This window comes from Vulpes lagopus, chromosome X (genome assembly GCF_018345385.1).
Source record: "Vulpes lagopus strain Blue_001 chromosome X, ASM1834538v1, whole genome shotgun sequence".
NCBI classification, from domain to species: Eukaryota; Metazoa; Chordata; class Mammalia; order Carnivora; family Canidae; genus Vulpes; species Vulpes lagopus.
This window is the reverse complement of record NC_054848.1, coordinates 87707067-87727754: the sequence shown is the minus strand read 5'-3', so window position 1 is coordinate 87727754 and position 20688 is coordinate 87707067. Positions and strand designations below refer to the sequence as shown.

Below are 20688 nucleotides of genomic sequence, written 5' to 3'. Positions count from 1 at the left end.
AATGCCTAGCCTAGTGGTTATCATCAAGGACTCTGGTACTAGACTGTCTGGATTCAAATCCAAGCTTCACTATTTATGGTCTGCGTGACTTGCAGGAAGTTGTTTAATTTCTCTGTGCCTCAGCTTCTGGTCTTTAAAATGGGAATGAAAATAGTACATACATCAGAGACTGACTATAAATATTATATGATATAATGTATGTAGAGTGCTTAGTACAGGGTAGTGTCTGGAATGCTGTAAATGCTAAATAAATAGTAGGAAGATTGCTACTATTACAGACCTTATGACTCGTCACTTGTACCTTTTATCTTGGACAAGATTTACCTGGAATAGAATTTGGCAAAAAAAAAAAAAAAAGGTGCTCAGTGAAAGCTTATTATTATTCTGCCAAAATGTCATGATGGTAAAACTGTGGTGGGTTGATGGTTTCGGTGGTGAGAGTAGGTTGACCAAGGTTCAGGGGATTCTGGTAAAATAGATGCAGGACAAGACTCCTTATAACAAGAGAACTTATTGTCTACTCAGTGGAAAGGGCTTATGAGAGCTAGTTTTCAGTCCTAGCTCTGCCACCAGTAAGTTGTGTGAGTTTGGACAATTCATCTTCCATCCTTGGTATTTCCTCATTTTTAAAAATAAGGAGTTAAGACCAGATGAGTGGTTAACTGTGGGCTGGGGGTGGAGAGTATATCAGAAACTCTTAAGTGTATGTGTATGTCTGTGTTTTCATCACCATCTTCCCTTTGTCTTCAGGTTCCTTCCCCTTTGTGAAGAATTCTGTCTTTCCTAGTAACCATTTAGTGTGTAAAGCACCTCATTGCACAAGTGACAATCTTGTAACCCAGAAGCCAAGGAAAGAGTTGTCTTCACATTCATTTGTGTGAGAAAGTCTAGATGGGATCCTAAGTGTATTGTAATTCAGGGAACTCTTTTCATAGGTTTGTAGACAAGTGACTCAGGACACCAGCTATTCCATTTCCTACCTTTGCATTAATGTGTTGGGCTGATCTAGGAAATATGCTATTTGATAGCCTGAATCACATTTCAGTAGCCTATAAAAGGAGTAGAATCAAGGGATTTTTAACTCTTACGATTTGTGCTGCACATGGCACAGGGCTATGAAAATATATAAGGGCAGATTGATACGGGAGAGAGAACTTTAAAGATTTCTCTGGGAGCAGTTTAAGGGAGCTCTAATTGTCTTCATCCTTATTAGTAATATGAAAGGATTTCTCTTTGTCAGACCTATTTGCTGCCTTAGATCCCAAAGGAACCAGTGTGTTCATCTCAATCCATGAGAGCAGCTCTGTGGAAGATCTGTTGATAGACCTACCTACCACTTACAGATGCTTGGGAGGACAATAGTAGGTTTGCATGTGCCCAGGGAGGAATTGAAGAGAGAGATTTATTGAACCTCAGTAAGAAAAATGCTTTTCTCTTATGATTTTATGAGACATAGAAAAAAATAGCATGGTGTTGATTCAGTCGGGCTAATTGAAGGAAGACTTAAATGCTGGAGTCCCAGAGGAAGAGCTTTCATAATCCTCAAACCTGTGGGATCCAGCATAATAGGGTGGAAGTACACTGGATTAAGAATCATATTTCTGTCCTACTCCCAAATCTCTTACTAACTGGCTGTGTAATCTTGGGCAAATCTGTGTTTTATTTCCCAGTATATAAATGAAGCTGGGCTAACATAGTCTCTGAAATACATGCTGGCTTTAATAGTTTGATCTCAAGATTCTATGATGTCATAATTGAAACTTACCAACATTAGAACATTACATATGGACCAGGTAGGTTGAAGAGGGTGGTGCAGGGAGAGAGAGTCTCCTCTGTTTAATGAATTTATGTAGGAGAAAAGAAAGGTAATTTCTGAATGTTGGAATAGTGACCTTTACTCATTAGCTTCCTGTGAAATTGTTGGTTCCAGGAATATAGGCTCAAAGAGAAGTATAGAACTGGGAGTAGTGGTTTTTCTTTGAAAAGAGAGTAATTTTTGGTTAAGTAGGTATGTGGAGACATGAATTCTTTAAATTTTGATCATACAACCCGATATTCTTCAAGAATGTAAAGACTGTTAAGTTGTATTCTATTATAATGAAGTGTTGTTTTAAAACATGGGTGAAAAGTAAGATTTACCCTTTAGAGAGGTCATTCTTGCTGTGTTGTGACATGGAGAACGGTTTGGAGGCAGGAAAGACTGGCTAATGAGATCCTGATGATAAGTTCTTCATCTTGGAAGAGGTAGTGATAATGGAGAGGTTGTATGGGAGAGGGAGAAGTTGAGGAAAACTCTCTGGTTTTTTGGTTTGGACAACTAGGAAGATGATGGATGGTACTATTTCCTTTTTTTTTTTTTAAGATTTTATTTATCTTTTTTTTTTTAAGATTTTATTTATCATGAGAGATACAGAGAGAGAGAGGCAGAGACACAGGCAGAGAGAGAAGCAGGCTCTGTGCAGGGAGTCCGATGCGGGACTCGATCCCAGGATCTGGGATCACGACCGGAGCCAAAGGCAGACCTCAACCCCTGAGCCACACAGGCGTCTCAGTGCTATTTACTGATACAGGAAGCAGGGAAGGGTGGAACAGATAAAGAGTAGAGGATGGTGGTTTAATATTTATGAAGAAATGGAGCAAAGTTTTGAGGTATCTGAGGCTTGGGTGTAGGTTCTATGCTTTCTTAGTAGTCAGATAACTTTCAAATACTTTTTAATCTCAGAAAAGAATATACGTATCAGCGTATTTACTTTGTTGCTGGGGGAGAGGGTTGCTATGGAGATTAATGATATCATAACTCCCACTGTGAACCAATAAGGACACTCTGGTGGGTCTGGCTCAGTCTTCAGGCTGAAGGCTATTTGAAGTCATCCTATCCTGGGTGTAGCATGTAATGTATGGAAAAGTCTCTCTGTGTGGGGTGGGTATGAAGAGTTTTCTTGTAAGTTTGTTTTGCTTTTCTTTTTTTACTCTTATAGAAAAATGAGCCTAGAATCCTCTCTTTCCATTTTATTGGTTCTAAATCTGATTTTTCCCCCCATGGTTCGAAGGGGCACAGTTTTCCCCAATTCCTGGTAGAAAGAACATAGAGTTTCTAAATGTGTTAAACACATTTAATCATTTGGTTATTTTGAAGTAAGATAAAGTTAAAATGTTGTTTTTCCTTTTTAGAGTGGAAACTTCAAAGTATTGAATCTTGGAGGAATGGCTTTCATTCATTTGGATGTCGGATTCCTCTATACCCTGCTTGTTTGCACAGCATTTGGCTCTATGCTTTCAAATGCTGAGATAAAAGGTAAGCTAATAATGGAGTAGTTTTAAAATTTGGGATATTAATTGTCTTTTCAACCTACCGTGTGGAAGTATATAACAAGTAGATGGATTGTTACTAGAAATATTTCAGGAAGTCCATACACACAAGATATGTTCTTATTAGTCAGCCTCACATATAAGGTTAACTAATGATAACAAACATTTTGCAGGATAAAAGCCAAACTAAAAGACACTTTTCCATACCTTTTTGTATGGTCTTCTAAGAAATAGGTTAATTATATGAAACCTCATTGCCTGGTACTCAACTAACTGGAAACTCCTTATTTACCATCCTTAACCTTTAAGATAAATATGGAAAAATATACAGAGATTTAAGGTAAAATTTAAGAATAACTACAGAATTATTAAATCATGTTTAATGAATTTTTTTCTTGGAGAAGGTAATCAGAACAACACATTTCACAAAGATTTGTAACCCTAAGAGTTGAAACAATAAGACTGTCATTTTATCCTCAGTAGAGACTTTCTTTATTGATACATGGTGGGGGTCCCATGTCAAATCATAATTTGTGCCACAGTTTCTTTTTGTGGGTTCTTTTCTTCACCTCAATAAGTATTATGAGATTAGGTATTAAGATGAATAACTGGGCAGAAACGAAAGGAAATTATTAGCAGAAAGGCAACGTGAAGGCAGAACTATAGTACTATTAGATTTGCTAGTAGGGAAGTTTATAGAATTATTTATTTGTTTGTTTTTTAAACCAGCCATTGGGGGAGCCATTTCCACACACTACTCCCTCTTCCCAAATAATATGGGTTTTTTTCTGATGCTACTCTGCTCAGCTGCCTGACACTTTTTCTTAAGTTCTTCCAAAGAGTGGCCCTGGTTTGCCATACTCTAGGGAATAGCTTTGGACTTTTTTTTTTATAATAAATTTATTTTTTATTGTGTTCAATTTACCAACATACAGAATAACACCCAGTGCTCATCCCATCAAGTGCCCCCCTAGCTTTGGACTTTAATTAGAGGATTCAGATTGGAACAAGATCTGCTTGTTCTAACTCTTTTTTTTTTCCCTGCTTGTTCTAACTCTTAAGGCATTTAGTTATAGTGGTCATATTTTACATTTTCTATCCCATTTGTGTGTGTATGTGTGCCATGATGTTATATGCATATAGTAAACACTGAATTAATACTGATTGGTTCTTGCAATTAGAGAGATTTATGTAATAAAGCGTTCCCATCCTAGGCCAAATTCTGATCTATATAACCAGAGAGGTAACTGCATGTTGAATTGCCTGTTTCTGTGAAAACTTAGTACCTAGATAGGCAAAGTCATATTTGCATGTAGCAGTATTCTAGACTTTTTTTTTTTTTAAATTCATGAGAGACACACAGAGAGAGGCAGAGACATAAGCAGAGGGAGAAGCAAGCTCCCTGCAGGGGGAGCCCGATGTGGGACTTGATCCCAGGACCTGGGAATCACGCCCTGAGCGGAAGGCAGACTCTCAACTCCTGAGCCACCCAGGCATCCCTGTTCTAGACTTTTTAACAGCTTTATTGATATGATTTCTATAACATAAAACCTAGCCTTTTAAAGTGTACTGTTCAGTGGTCTATAGTATCTTAACAGTGTACTTGTGTAACACCCTTAACTACTTAATTCCAGAATATTTACAGACCCCCCAAAAAGGATATTGAATATTTATTCAGTGTTCATGTTATTCTTCCCTTCCTCCAGCCCCTGGCAGCCACTTTTGTCTCTATGGATTTGCCTATTCTGGATATTTCATATAAATTGGTCTTATGTAACTTTTCTGACTGGCTTCTTTCAAATTAACTTAATGTTTTCAGGACTCTTGCATGTTGTAGCATAAGTCGGTACTTCATTCTTTCTTATGGCTGAATAATATTCCATTGTATAGATGATGTACTGCAGTTTATTTATCCATTTGCCAGCTCTTGGACATATGAAAGTAAACTAGATTTAGCAAGTTTTGTCACAAGATATAGGAAAAAAGTAAAAATGTTTTATTCATTTTATTTCAGTTAATCCTCCTCAGGATTTTGAGATAGTGGACCCTGGATATTTAGGTTATCTCTCTTTGCAATGGCAACCTCCACTGTTTCCGGATAATTTTAAGGAATGCACAATAGAATATGAATTAAAATACCGAAACATTGATAGTGAAAACTGGAAGGTAAGTCAAGCATGCACTTGCAATATTGGTATGATTATTAGGACCTTTCTTGTAATTTTGATGTCAGTGTCCACTCTGATTCCTGTATCTCAATAGCCATTATTAAGAAATAACAAGCTGCCATGCCTGCTGTTATCTCCTGTGCATCCTGTTACATCTATTTTCACCCCACTCAATATTAAGACTACCATGAGAAGTACAGGAAAAAAATACATGGTCCCATGGAATATGGACTTGAAGAATACTTAGACATTGTACTGTATTTTACACTTAAATACCTGTATAAGGGTCTTATATAAGGGTTTTATATATGGACCATAAGATTTTCTTTGTAGGAATTAAGTCTTATTTATCTTTGTACTTGCCCCACAGAACACAGCATAGTTGTTTGCATATATTATAATAAATGTTCAATGAAAGTTTACTGACTTATTAACTACATAAAGAAGCATGTTTGTTCAAAGATTTCTGTTGTATGAGGCATACTGTTACCTTCCTAATTTAGCTTAGGTAGTTTCAAGAGACAATTCAAATCCAACATTTATTGAGCAATTTTTTGTGCCAGATATCAGGAATATAAGGATAATGACATGATCATAGTCCACTGGAAGCTTGCAATTTGTCTGACTTTCTCCAGTTACCTCCAAGATTTTACTGTATATGATTACTGAAGAGTTCAAGTGATATTTGAAATGTGATTAGATCATTTGTCATGTAATATGCATATGGTATCTGAAAATTATCTATTTAAAGTTCATTACAGCTCAAGTTCCTGCCACAGAGACTCTTCTTCTCCAGAATGTTTTAGAGTTATTTTTTATTTTGTTTGTTGTTGTTGTCATCATTGTTTATTTGCTTGTTTGTTTGTTTTTAAGTAGGCTCTACACCCAACATGGGCTGAACTCAACCCCAAGATCCAGTTGCATGCTCTACTAGCTAAACTATCCAGGCACCCCTGGGGTTATTTTGAATAAGGTGTTAAGATTCAGATGATCTCATCAAATGATATAATACGCAGAAATGAGCTCTGCCAGGAATATATCTAGGACATTGTATCAGATATAATCATTAGGAGTTTCTTAGGTATTGGAAACATTTCAGGGTGACTTCTTAGTCCTAATAATGTGGCTCATGATGCTGTCACTGTTTATAAGTTTGACTTTGTCTTATCTTCTTATAAAACAGACCATCATTACCAAGAATCTACATTACAAAGATGGGTTTGATCTTAACAAAGGTATTGAAGCAAAGATAAACACACTTCTGCCAGCACAATGCACAAATGGATCAGAAGTTAGAAGTTCATGGGCAGAAACTACTTATTGGACATCACCACAAGGTTAAAATAAAGCTCTCTCATGTTTAATACTGTCAGAACAATCCATAGGCCCTTAACTCTTATATACCAGATTGTACATATAGGTGAAAGTGTGGCAACAGATAGAATTCTTCTTAGGAGTGGGTGACTGGCCTTTTTGAATCCTTTAAATCAGCAAACACATTTGGCAAAACCTGCATCTTATTAGGTTAATATAGTCCCCAGTTTTGAGATCATATTAGTAAATATGTATGTGAGTGCTCAGAGCATCCTAGAATTATTAATTAGTACCTTTGCATATGCTTACACTAGTACCATTAAATGAACCCTTTAATTTTTTATTTTTACATGCCGCATTTTTTTTTTAATTTTTACATGCCCCATTCCAGTGAAGTGGTTTCTAACAATTTCCTTTTGGAATATTACTGATTATATTGATTGCTAAATGAAATGGAGAGGTTAAAAGAAATGAATTAAAATTGCATAGTGATTTCCCAAATGATTCATCAAGCATTCACAGTTCATTCATTCTTTAGGAAATCGGGAAACTAAAATTCAAGATATGGACTGTGTATATTACAACTGGCAATATTTAGTCTGCTCTTGGAAACCTGGCATGGGTGTCCATTTTGATACCAATTACCAGTTGTTTTACTGGTAAGTATTTTTATAATAAGAATTCCTTATTAAGAAAAAAATTTATAAAAGTTAGTTTACAGTATAAGTAACTGTATTTTCACTAAATTAAACTTATTGTTTTTCAGGATTGTATTTAGTATGAAGGTTGTTTACAAGTATTTGGGGTTTTCAATGAGAGTAATTAGGTTTAGGCTGTAGCTACTGGATGGCATTCTCTGGGTTATATAAGCAATGAAACATTGGATTAAATTTTGTATCCTTTAGATATATAGGATTATAACTTTAAAAGTTTTGGCATGTTTTATACTCTTGCCTTTTAAAAAACAGGTTCCTATTAACACTGGGTCCTTTTCCTGGTTTCCCTATCCTTTTTTTTTATATAAGATTTTATTTATTTATCGATGAGACACACAGAGAGAAAGAGAGGCAGAGACACAGGTAGAGGGAGAAGCAGGCTCCATGCAGGAAGCCTGATGTGGGACTCGATCCTGGGTCTCCAAGATCAGGCCCTGGGCTGAAGGCAGCGCTAAACTGCTGAGCCACCCCGGCTCCCCTCCCTATCCTTTTTTAACCATCACTGAGGCTTTTAAACTTACAGCCATTTGAATCTTCTATCTCGATTCCTTCATTGTTTCATGGTAACATTGATCACTGCATTCTGACACTCTTTTGCAAGGTTGCACATCTGTTTTTTACTTCCCATCTGTACTACAAGAACTCTACTGTACTCTCACCTCATTCCACACCTGGATAACTGCCTGGCATAATCTCCCAAATGATGGTCTCTCCTTCCAGTATCTTCCCTTCCTAGTCATTCTGCACACTGTAACCAGATTTATCTTCCTATGTTGCTATTTTCTCTTTTTTTAAAGCTTTTATTTATTTATTCATAAGAGACACAGAGAGAGTCAGAGACATAGGCAGAGAGAGAAGCAGGCTCCCTGTGGGGACCCTGATGTGGGACTCAATCCCAGGACCCCAGGATCATGACCTGAGCCAAAGGCAGATGTTCAACCACTGAGCCACCCAGGTGTCCCACAATTTTCATATATCAAAGACTTCCAGTGGCTATTCATTACCTCCAGGATAAAATATAGTTTGGCATTTAAATTTCTGCCTCACAGTATCACTGCTTTTCCAACATTACCTTCTACTATCACCAGTGGCAATGTTCCACTTCATTTAGACCCATCACTACATTTTTTTCTCACCCATGTTATGATTTTTTATGCCTTTGTGTGCATTATTATCTGGAATGCCCTCTGGCCTTCTCACCAATGCTTACCCACCTTTCAAGGCCCATCTGGTATTCAATTTCATTAGCTCTTTACTGATCACATCAACTTATCTTCAGTTTTTTTTCTGAACTATGACTTATTATAGCTCTTAATTCCTTCTCTGGATGGCATTTAAATTTTTGTCATATATATGTGCTTTGTCTGCTCCCTTAAATTTTTAAGAGAGTTGTGGGTGTGAACTGTTTCTTACATTTCTCTTAACTATCTACGCTGTGCTATGTCCATAGTAGATTATCACAAAATATTCATTAAATTAATGAAACAAATGAAAGTATTGGTACATTGATAAATATGTATCAGAATTTAAACATAAAAAAAGCAAGAGAGAACAAAGTGTTACTCTTTGTGTTTCAGGTCCGAATTATCATGGCTATTTTTTTTTTTAGAAAAATCATAAGATATAAGTGATAAGGTATAAGCTATTAAGAATCCTGAGAAAAAGGATCCAGTGTTAACAGGTACCTGTTTTTTAAAAGGCGAGATTATAAAACATGCCAATTGGGTTCTAATTGCTTCTCTGGCATCATTGAGTTTAGTGGTCTTGGGCAAGCAGTTTTCCTTTCTGGAGTCTCAGTTTCTTCATCTGGCATTGGCTGGGTCTATTTCTATGGTCTGATTTATTTGTTCAATAATTACACAAATATTAAGCAATTATTAACTGCCAGACACTGTTCTAGATAAAAAAGCCAAAAGTATGAATAAGACAAAGTCTCTGCCCTCTTATACATTGTAGTTCATATTTAACATAGCTTTATCCTCATCTTAGTAGTGAGAGATAAATATTGACATCTTAGAAACTGGAAAATAAGGGTACTATGAGGCTTCCCACTGGCACAAAGTAAATCTGGATGAAGTCAAGCCTAGAACTCAAGTCTCCCAAACTCTAATCAGGTGAACTAACCAAGAGACTATAACTTTGCAAACTCTGCCCAAAATAAATACTTGGCTACCTGAAAAGGCCAATTAAAGCTTTTTATAGAATACTTGGGTTTTCTTCTCTCTCTCTAGAAGCAGTATACTGCTGGCAGCTATTGAATTTTTTAAAAAGTATATTTTCACTATCATAAAAGTCTCTTTTATCACCCCCTTCATGCAATAAATAACAACTTGAGGTGAAAAAAAACAAACGACAAATGAAATACTTGGCATAAAGTGAATTCAGTAGAGTCTGGCTATTTGTATCAGCACCTGATCAGCTGCTAGATTGGCCTAATTTCAAAAGGGATTTTGTCTGCTTTTATAGATGTCACGTTTTGCATTGCAAGCTATAATTTAGGAGAATAAACTAGGCATTTTGTTTTGAAAATCAGTAGAGAAATCCACCCTAATTCCCACTAACTTTATTACTGGAAAGAGCTTAACTTTTGATGATATGACAACATTTCTTGTCTAGGAGAATGGGAAATTAGATATTTACTTGCCAGACAGCTCTTTTTCTTTTTGGCCCCTCTGTTAGCTTTTCTGAGGCTTATCTCTTGATGTGTGTTGTATTTTCAGAGGACTTTGATTCATTTTATTAAACATAACAATATTTTGTAAGTCTGCTTCTAGTTCTGCTTTCTTATAAGTTCTCCAGTACAATATAAAAAATGCAGTATCACCGAGCATAATCTATACAAACCCCTACTTTTCTTAATAGAAATCTTATTCTTTGATTCACAAATCCTGTGAGCAAGTAAACATAACCTAAGTACATGCTCTGTCTTTGATATTTTGTAAAGACTCCTACCAAGTCGTAATCTCCTTGAAATTATGGACTATGTCTGCTTTCTTAACTGTTGTATCCCTAGCACATAACATAGGATTTGGCACAGAGTTGGTGCTCAATAAATGTTGCATGTTATTAATTTTTTTTAATCACTTGGTATCTTAAGATAATTGAAAATTGAATACAACCATACTTTAAGATATTGGTAAGCACAATTCTTACAATACCTCTTTTTACAGGTATGAGGGCTTGGACCATTCAGCAGAGTGTACTGATTACATCAAGGTTAATGGAAAAAATATGGGATGCAGGTTTCCCTATTTGGAGTCATCAGACTATAAAGATTTCTACATCTGTGTTAATGGGTCATCAGAATCCCAGCCTATCAGACCCAGCTATTTTATTTTTCAGCTTCAAAATATAGGTGAGTTCAACAACTTCAAGATGTTTCTAGTTTAGGCCATTCACAACCACATGGAAGAGAAGATATGGAGACAGAGATATAGAAAAATTTGTGGAAATGCAAAGCCAGAAAAATGAGGGCCAATAGAGCATATGAAGAAACTCTTATTAAAAATAAAAGTACAGGGATCCCTGGGTGGCTCAGTGGTTTGGCGCCTGCCTTTGGCCCAGGGCAGGGTCCTGGAGACCCGGGATCGAGTCCCACGTCGGGCTTCCGGCATGGAGCCTGCCTCTCCCCCCTCTCCTGTGTCTCTGCCTTTCTCTATACATATATATCTATCATGAATAAATAAATAAATAAATCTTAAAAAAAATAAAAACAAAAGTACAGAGGGATGCCTGGGTGACTCAGTGGTTGAGCGTCTGCATTTGGCTTGGGGCATGATCCTGGAGTTCTGGTATCAAGTCCCAGGTCAGGCTCCCTACATGGAGCCTGCTTCTCCCTCTGCCTGTGTCTCTGCCTCTCTCTCGGTGTCTCTCATGATTAAAAAATAAAATCTTTAAAAAAAATAAAAAATAAAAGTACAGGAATAAGGAATTGAATGAAGAATAAGTCTTTTTAGAATTTTTATTTAGAATTTACAATTTATTCCACAGCTTCAAAGAGTTGGTCTGCTATAAAGTATTTTTGTCTAGCGTTAATGTTGGAGTAATTATAGAATCACTTATCTCGATATCTCAATAAGCAAATGGTTGGATATTCTGAGTCTGAGTTCCTAGTTCTAACAGTTATAATAATGACAAATTTCAGAGTCTGCTATACCTGGATTTGAATGTTGGATTTACCACTTTCTAGCTGTATGATTTTGGGCAAGTTATGTTTCATGTCTGTTTCAATGTCCTTATCAGTAAAATGAGGATAATAGAGGATACGTCATAGGTTTCTTGTGAGACATGAGTGAGTTTATGTGACATCCCTGGTTTGGTGCCTGACACATCATAAGCTTTAAATGAGAGTTAGCTATTGATAAAATAGTAGTAGTAATGGTTGTGACAGTTGTTCCTAATGCAAGCAAGTGGAAAAATGACCGTAATGATTTGGATCTCCTAACTTTTCTCTTGGACTTAAATATTTGTGAATATGTAACTTATCAAAATTTAATTTCCAAAATAACCAAGTTTCTCAATAAACTAATCTTGGTTTTGAACCACTCTATTTATCTTAGAGGCTTCTCTTACTAGGTGTTCCTAGCTTTTTATAATAGCTACTGCTAAACTTAATAACTTCCATGTTGAAATGGCTTCTTTTTGCTTTTTAGTTAAACCTTTGCCACCAGACTACCTTAGTCTTACTGTGAATAATTCGGAGGAAATTAACCTGAAATGGAACATGCCTAAAGGACCCATTCCAGCCAAATGTTTAATTTATGAAATTGAATTCACAGAAGATGATACTACTTGGGTGGTATGAACATTGCATTTATTTGGAGAAATCATAAACATAACCTTTTTTAAATTTATTTTTTAAACATAGCCTTTTTAATAAAATAAGCAAACATGAGAACCAAAATCAGTTTCTATCTATATGAGGAATAGAATGACATGTATCTTAGTTTAATTTCCAGAAAACCATATAATTTAGGAGACAAAAGAAAGATTCTTGCTTATAGTCTGAAGGCATAATTAATGATACCAATTTTAAAGCTACATTAGGACTTCAGAGATAATATTGTCATTTGTTTCTAATAATGTGCCAATAAATTAAAGTTGCCAACTGCAAGTATGAGATGGATTATGATGAAACCTTAGGTGAGAAGAAAAGAAAAGAAAAAGGAAAACCACTTCTTGAGGAACAAGCATCAGGTCAGAATTAGGCTCTGACAGGGCTACTTGCATTGCTTATAATGCAGAAGAGGGGCTGGTGGTGGGGGGTAGGTAATGATTAAAGACTCATTACCACCCAGCGACAACACTGTGATGATGCCTTTAGCCCCACATTGCTTTTGTTAATTTTATTCACTGATTTCCAACTTAGGAAGTGGTGGAGACATGTAGGTGAGCCATTAGTTCTAATTAATTTCATATACAGATGAGGAAACTGGGAGCTGAATTGATTTACAAATTACCCAGTTATTCCCGGTCCACTATATTATGCTGGTTCCAAAGAAGTTACAACAAAAGAGAAGCTGTTATTTTGGATGAGAATCACTGTTCAGTTCTTTGAAAAGCAAAACTGAAGCAATTTTTTTTTTCTCCATTGAGATCATCCAGCCTTGTGTGTTCTCATATCTGAAGAAGTTTCATGCTAAGCCCTGAGCACTATTACACAGCTTTTGTGGCAGTACACCAAAATAAGAATAAAGAGGAAAAAAGGCTTTATGTGTATGAACTCTATAGTTTCCATAGAAATAACATTCACATGATGGCTCTTTTTGCTAACAGTATATGTGGCATTTTCCAGTTTATGGAATCTGAGAAATTTAACACTAATGCAAATACTGGTATTATTAACACTAAAGACATCTAGGCATTTTGCCCTGTCACACATGCCCTTTACTACAGGTGATCCATTATCCATTATAATAGAAAAAATTTATAATATAGATAAGGAAGGGAAGAAAAAACTGAAAAAAAAACCCCCACCATACAGAGAGATAATCACTGTCAAGATTTTGGTATATACCTTTCTAGTCATTTGATATGTATATTTTATGCAACAAAATTCACTATGAAGTGACAAATCAAATGGGATCTATCTAGCTACAATTAGATCAAATGATGGCATCTTATTTTTCACTTGGCTTTCAGACTACCACAGTTGAGAATGAGATACAAATCACAAGAACATCAAATGAAAGCCAAAAATTATGCTTTATGGTAAGAAGTAAAGTGAATATTTATTGCTCAGATGATGGAATCTGGAGTGAGTGGAGTGATGAACAATGCTGGAAAGGTATGAGTTAAGAACAGTAACTAAATAGCTATTTGCTAGCAAATTTATTTTCTTTCAGTATATTTTGTAATTGTGGAAATCAAATGCTCTTGCATATAGTCTATAAATAGAAAATAAATTAGCAAGCACCTCGAAAATAGATTTATAGAAAATCTAATATTCAGTTTTAACTAGGAGTAAACGAGTTTATGTAAGAATCTTATAGAGGCCTCGTTGCGCAACAGTAGTGCATCTGACTCCAAGAGTCTTTTTTTTAAATAATAAATTTATTTTTTATTGGTGTTCAATTTGCCAACATACAGAATAACACCCAGTGCTCATCCCATCAAGTGCCCCCGTCAGTGCCCGCCACCCAGTCACCCCCACCCCCCCGCCCTCCTCCCCTTCCACCACCCCTAGTTCGTTTCCCAGAGTTAGGTGACTCCAAGAATCTTATAGTTGTTTCATGAACATTCTTGTTTTTCTGGCTGTTGGTAAAGAGAATATGCTAGTTCTTTTTTGGGAAGCACATTTTATTCAATATTTTTCTAGGCTCTGAATTCTCAAGAGAACAGAAATCTTAAAGCAAGGATAGGGTCATCATAAACTTGTTTTTGAATGTGTCGTACTGTGCGTTTTTAAAATTAACATACCATCATTAGTAAAAACATATTCCATTCACTTCCAATTCTGATTTAAAGTGACTTATGATGGGGTGCCTGGATGGCTCAGTTGGTTAAGCATCTGCCTTCAGCTCAAGTCATGATCCCAGGGTCCTTGGATCCAGCCTTATGTTAGGCCCACTACTCAGTGGGGAGTCTGCTTCTCCCTCTGCTGCTCCCCTTGCTCATGCTCGCTCTCTCTCATATAAATAAAATCTTTAAGAAAATAAAATTAAAAAATAGTGACTTATGATAAAAAAGATATATTTAAATTAAATAATAATATAAACTAAAAAAGCCTTGAGAGTGATGCAAAATATTATTATGCTTTATAGCATACTAACTTTATCAACAGAAATTACTTTTTTTTTTTAAGATTTATTTATTTACTCAGAGAGAGAGAGAGAGAGAGAGAGAGAAAGGCAGAGACACAGGCAGAGGGAGAACCAGGCTCCATGCAGGAAGCCCGACGTGGGACTCGATCCCGGGTCTCCAGGATCACACCCCAGGCTGCAGGAGGCGCCAAACCGCTGCGCCACCGGGGCTGCCCTCAACAGAAATTACTAATAATTGTTCAAAAGTGAAGGAAATTAACTCAGCATCGCTCTTTCAGGTATATAGATATGTAAATACATATATGGATATAGATACAGATAGATACTAGTGTCTGTCAATCATTCATCTCTTTTCCTATTGTTCCATTATAATAGAATCCCTGTTTGTTACCCTCCTATTATATCGATATAATATATTGTTCTCTTTCATTCATCAAATATTTATAAAACACCTAATATGTGTCAGATTTTTTCAGGCATTGGAGACTCTGGAACTGACACTGAAAAAATCATGCCCTGAATTGTATCTTATCATTAGTCAGTGCATAGTTTAAAGTGGATACGGTTTTTTGCCACATGCTCAAAATAATACATCCTTTAGTGTATATTACATACAATCTTAACTGCAATATTGATGAATGAGATTTCTTTTGCCCTGAGGGATATCTCTTGGTAGAATCTTAATCATTGAGATTAGGAACAAAGAATTTCCTGAGACACATGGAGTTCTTAGCTCTTTAGGAGATTTCCTTATTGATGTTTCAAGCAATAGAAATATAGGACAATACTTTTTTATGGAAATGAAAATAGATCCTTTTTAGGATTGACTCTGCATGTAGGGAAAGCAACTTGAACCTCCAGAAAGAAGCCTGCTTTCCCACTGCTAATTTTGTATGCCAGAAAGCTTACATTATTAGTCATTTCTCTGGATTATATCCTTGCATATCTTAGTTGAACATATGAATTTGTTAAGTTTTTAGTAGAAAATAAGATCCTGGGCAGCCCCGGTGGTTCAGTGGTTTAGTGCTGCCTGTAGCCCGGGGTGTGATCCTGGAGTTCCGGGATCGAGTCCCACATTGGGCTCCCTGCATGGAGCCTGCTTCTCCCTCTGCCTGTGTCTCTGCCTCTCTCTCTCTCTCTCTCTGTCATGAATAAATAAATAAAATCTTAAAAAAAAAAAGAAAAAGAAAAAGAAAAGAAGAACCTAAGGGAACAGGACAAAGGAAAAGGTGGACTTGAGAGTAGGTTTGAGTGTAGGTAATGGACCTAGGACTCAAGATGCTCTGTAGTCCTTCAAAATGAATGGAAGATACTGGTTTTGGAAGGACAAGGTTTGTCTAATTTTTAAGTTTGTCTAATGATTGCTCATTTCTTGCAATGCAAAAGAACCATTAATGCTTTATGCTAAAAGAAAAGAAAAACAACCTCATCTCATTTAGTTTCTAAAATGTTAGACAACTTTAAAAACATGACTTTTAGGGGAACCTGAGTGGCTCAGTTGGTTAAGTGTCTGCCTTCTGCTCATGTCATGATCCTGGGGTCCTGGAATGAAGCCCTGTATCAAGCTCCTTGTTTAGCAGGGAGCCTGCTACCCCCACTGCTAGTGCTCTCTTGCTCCCTATCTCTGTGTCAAATAAATAAATAAAATCTTAAAAAAAAAAAAAAAGACCTTTAGGGCAGCCCGGGTGGCTCAGCGGTTTAGTGCCGCCTTCAGTCCAGGGCCTGATCTTGGAGACCCAGGATCGAGTCCCACATCAGGCTCCCTGTATGGAGCCTGCTTCTCCCTCTGCCTGTGTCTGCGTCTCTCTCTCTCTCTCTGTCTCTCATAAATAAATAAATACAATCTTTAAAAAAAAAATGACCTTTAAAGACCAACTCCATTGGGACACCTGGGTGGCTTAGTGGTTGAGCATCTGCCTTCGGCTCATGGGCTGATCCCAGGGTTTTGGGATGGAGTCCCACATCGGGCTCCTTGCAGAGAGCCTGCTTCTGCTTTTCCCTCTGCCTGTGTCTCAGCCTCTCTGTGTATCTCTCATGAATAAACAAAATCTTTAAAAAATAAATAAATAAAGACTAGCTCCATTATTCACACAGGGACTTTTATAAAGACCAGTGTAGGGAAGGAAATATTTTACTTCTACCCTTGTAGGTTCTTTGGCTGGTCTAATAATTAACTTGACACAAGACAGACCAACAGAAGAAAAACTAATTTTGTGTACAGCAACCCGTAAAAATATGAGACTCAAGGGTAAGTAGAGCAGTCACTGCTTACTATATGCCATCATGAACTAAGGAATGGGATAGGGGCCTGGAGTTTCAAAGGGGAATAGAGCTCACAGGACAATAAGAAAAGCAGCTGTTTGGTAATTAGATATTTGCCCTACCATGAAGATGGGTCATTGAGATGAATGTTTCTTTGGTAATAGACCAAAGTGACTCTCTGAGTCAGGCCCACTATCTAAATTCTTTAGGTAGTTAAGAGAGAGGTAAATGTTTTTTCTAAAGACTGCTGGGTCTTGAATGTCTTCAGCTCAAAATAATCCACATGCCAAAGTGGCACATTTTGGTTCATGTATTCTGCTGCTTTTCTTTCTTTCTTTTTTTTTTTTGAAAATTCTTTTTTTTTAATGTTTATTTTTTTATTTTTTTATTTATGATAGTCACAGAGAGAGAGAGAGAGAGAGAGAGAGAGAGAGAGACAGGCAGAGACACAGGCAGAGGGAGAAGCAGGCTCCATGCACCGGAAGCCCGACGTGGGATTCGATCCCAGGTCTCCAGGATCGCGCCCTGGGCCAAAGGCAGGCGCCAAACCGCTGCGCCACCCAGGGATCCCACTTATTCTGCTCCTTTTCAGTCTTGCCTTTGAAACTTCCCTAAGAAGTTTCTCAGCCCAGAGACAGTTTAGTTAAGCAGTTGTGTCTCACTTCAAGAGTTGGTGATGTGGGCAGGCTCCAGAAGTTAGGTTTATAATGCAAGCAATCAGGTATTTAAGAAGAGGCACTTCTGTGGAAACAAACAAAAAATGGTTAGTAATAGGGGCAGATTATGATTTCAGTTTCTGACTTCTTTGTTTTTTAAGATTTTATTTATTAATTTGAGAGAGCAGGGGGGAGGGAGAGGCAGAGGGAGCCACAGACTCCCCGCTGAGCAGGGAGTCTGTTGGGATGTGGGGCTTGATCCCAGGACCCTGACTTCTGAAGGCAACCAACCAGTCAAGAAGTTTTCTAGATGTACTGTTTAACTCATCTTTAGATGGACCAAGAGCAGGAAGGGGCAGTCTGATAGATTTTCCTAGTTTTCAGTTTGAATGTCTCTAGTGATCTTTCTCAGTAGCCCACACTGTTATAGGCACAAAGATTGTCTATAAAGGAGCTGTTGTGGTGATTTCTTTGAAGTTTATATGAAGTTGTTTAGCTTTAGCTTGCATGGCTTCCAGAAAGGGGATTTTTTACTTCTCATTGATTCCATGTCAGAAGAGTGGAAGAACTTTGGAAATCTTAGTTTGGAGGGTTGTAACTATATATGGAAGGAAACTAGAAGAGTTCAGTATATAGCCCATTTTATAGATAGAAAAGAAAACCTCAGAGGTAATTAACAGTACAATAATTGGATATCCACAAAGGTGTATTACTAAAACAGTTTCCTTTCTATAGTCAACTCCAGTTTATAAAGAGAACCATGGTAAGAAAAATGTGTTTGCAAAATCTAGTTTCAATAAACTTGGCCTGATTATTTACATAAGTGCAACAAGAATAGTGATTGATGATATAGGCTCCTAAATCTGCTTTGCTGGAACTTTTCATAGGGAATCTCAGATTGGATTTTTAAAAGCCTTTGAAGGCTAAGAAGCCAAGCTGAATTCTTGTCGTTAGACTTGGCTTACACTACCTATAGATTTGGGTGAATTCCTCTCTTCTTGAGGTTCCTCAGATTTTCTCAGTTCCCGATCCTGCCAGGAAGCGACCTGACAAGAAGGCACCAGGCTGATTTTTTCCAAGGGCTTAATTATTGCCCCCATAAAGCTCACCTTAGTTCCTGAAGACTGGTGATATCTGGTTGAGTCTATGTAGATGTCTCTCAAATATGACATTCCAGTCAAAGCCCTAGTAATATAACCAATGTTTTCAGTAGTGTCTTGTTAACAAGGAGAACAGCTTCTTATTAAACTTAAACAAATATTGCCATGAAATAAGAATACTCACTCCAAATTCTGGAGGGATCAGGTAGGGAGGAAAGTTGTTCCATCTTTGTTCACAAAGATGCACTTTACCAAGTTGCTCTAGGATGTAGGAACTTAAGAGAAAAAAGTTTCCTTGAATCTGGAAAAAGAAACCATTAAAAAAAAAAAAGCAAAGTTTCAAACAAAATATTTTAGAAATTATAATTACCCTCATCAGTTTCACTGAGTGCCATGTGATTAATTCTTATTCTGCTTTAATCCAGGGTTTTCAGTAGTTCTGGAAATTCTTACTCTGTTCAATTTTATGATCTTAAAGTTGTCAGAAACTTGTGCTTGTCAAAAGTGCTTTCTTTAAATCTTTTTGAAGATATAGTACTTTTCAAATACTTTTGAACACTTTTTCAAAAGTGTATGGGTAAAACAATAACTGTAAATAAAAAAGTTTTAAAAAATACTTATTATTAAAGATCTGATGAAAATTCATTTCAATGGAAGTGACAAGGAAATTTGGTTATTTATGTAACATACAACATTTTAAGACAGTAACTGGAATTATGTCTAACAATCATTATACCAAACATGCTACATTTCTAGGAATTTCACATAATTTTGAAACACTTATATTACTACTATATCCACACAAATATAATCTAAGAAGCTTTAGTATCACTTGACAATGCTTCCCATGTAATTTAACATAGCAAACAAGCCTAATTAGTTTGATATCTCACTTTTTGTAAGGAGAGAGAACATAACTTTTGAGATGTTCCAGGGACTCTCTAGAAAATACCCAAGTTCTAAATCAAAAGGACTTCATTTGGAATTTGATTATAGGAAATTTGTCAAAAATATAAAAAAGTTTGGACATGACTAAAAAAGGATCACATATCACTATGAAACAATATTTATTTATTTGACCAAAGTGACAAAAGATTTCAAAGGCAAGTACAGAAGGTTACATGGTTATAAGTAAAACTTTGCTCTTTCAGTATTGAGGAGATTCGGTTTTCTTAACTGTCAAAGACCAGACATGAAGCTCAGGAAATTACTTTGATAAAACAGAAAATCTTTACTTTCTAGGCAGACTACTTAAAAGTTAAGGAAAAACCTTTGACAATCTCTTATCAATAGCAGACCAATAGTCCAAGAAAATTTTGTCCTTTTAACAGATAAAAGAAAATTAAGTTCCAGTTTTATTAAGTACATGACTGATTTTAAAGCTTCATTTTATAACTCTTATAATAAATTAATTCTATTTTAGCTAACTTGAGCACAAAAAGTAGGATTCTTTTTCTCTTTCTTTCTTCCCAATTTTCTATATAATTTGTCCTTTATTTTCTTCTTTCTTCTTCTGAAACAACCAGTTTCACTTTAGGATAAAACTACTTTCTTTTTCCTAAACAAAAAATACATCTCCATTCCTCATAACCTCTCTTACCAAAAATATATATTGTACTTTCCTTATATACAGAGATATTTTCCTTATTATTTCTAGCAGCTCTATTTTTTATTTAAAGATTTTATTTATTTATGAGATAACACAGAGAGAAAGGCAAAGACATAGGCAGAGGGAGAAGCAGGCACCCTGCAGGGAGACTGATGCGGGACTCGATCCCAGGACCCCAGGATCATGACTTGAGCCAAAGGCAAATGCTCAACCACTGATCCGTGCAGGTGCCCCTCTAGCAGCTTTAATTACATTAATTAATTAGAATTCTTAACCTTTAGAAATCTTAATT

The 20688-nt window shown here is 36.4% G+C and overlaps 1 protein-coding gene across 10 annotated transcripts in view; it reads left to right on the top strand.

The window, feature by feature from the left end:
- Positions 1-20688, top strand: part of IL13RA2 (interleukin 13 receptor subunit alpha 2) — an 86772-nt gene that overhangs the window by 58178 nt on the left and 7906 nt on the right. For 9 of the 10 annotated variants that reach the window (XM_041741377.1, XM_041741382.1, XM_041741373.1 and 6 more), the window contains 7 exons: positions 3172-3295; positions 5324-5475; positions 6661-6814; positions 7330-7450; positions 10678-10862; positions 12160-12305; positions 13649-13793. In XM_041741377.1, coding sequence (XP_041597311.1) covers positions 3205-3295; positions 5324-5475; positions 6661-6814; positions 7330-7450; positions 10678-10862; positions 12160-12305; positions 13649-13793 — 994 coding nt within the window. In that variant the 5' untranslated portion in view covers positions 3172-3204. Of the gene's footprint in view, positions 1-1393; positions 1416-3171; positions 3296-5323; positions 5476-6660; positions 6815-7329; positions 7451-10677; positions 10863-12159; positions 12306-13648; positions 13794-20688 lie in introns of those variants that run through there. The other variant, XM_041741379.1, reaches the window with a different exon arrangement.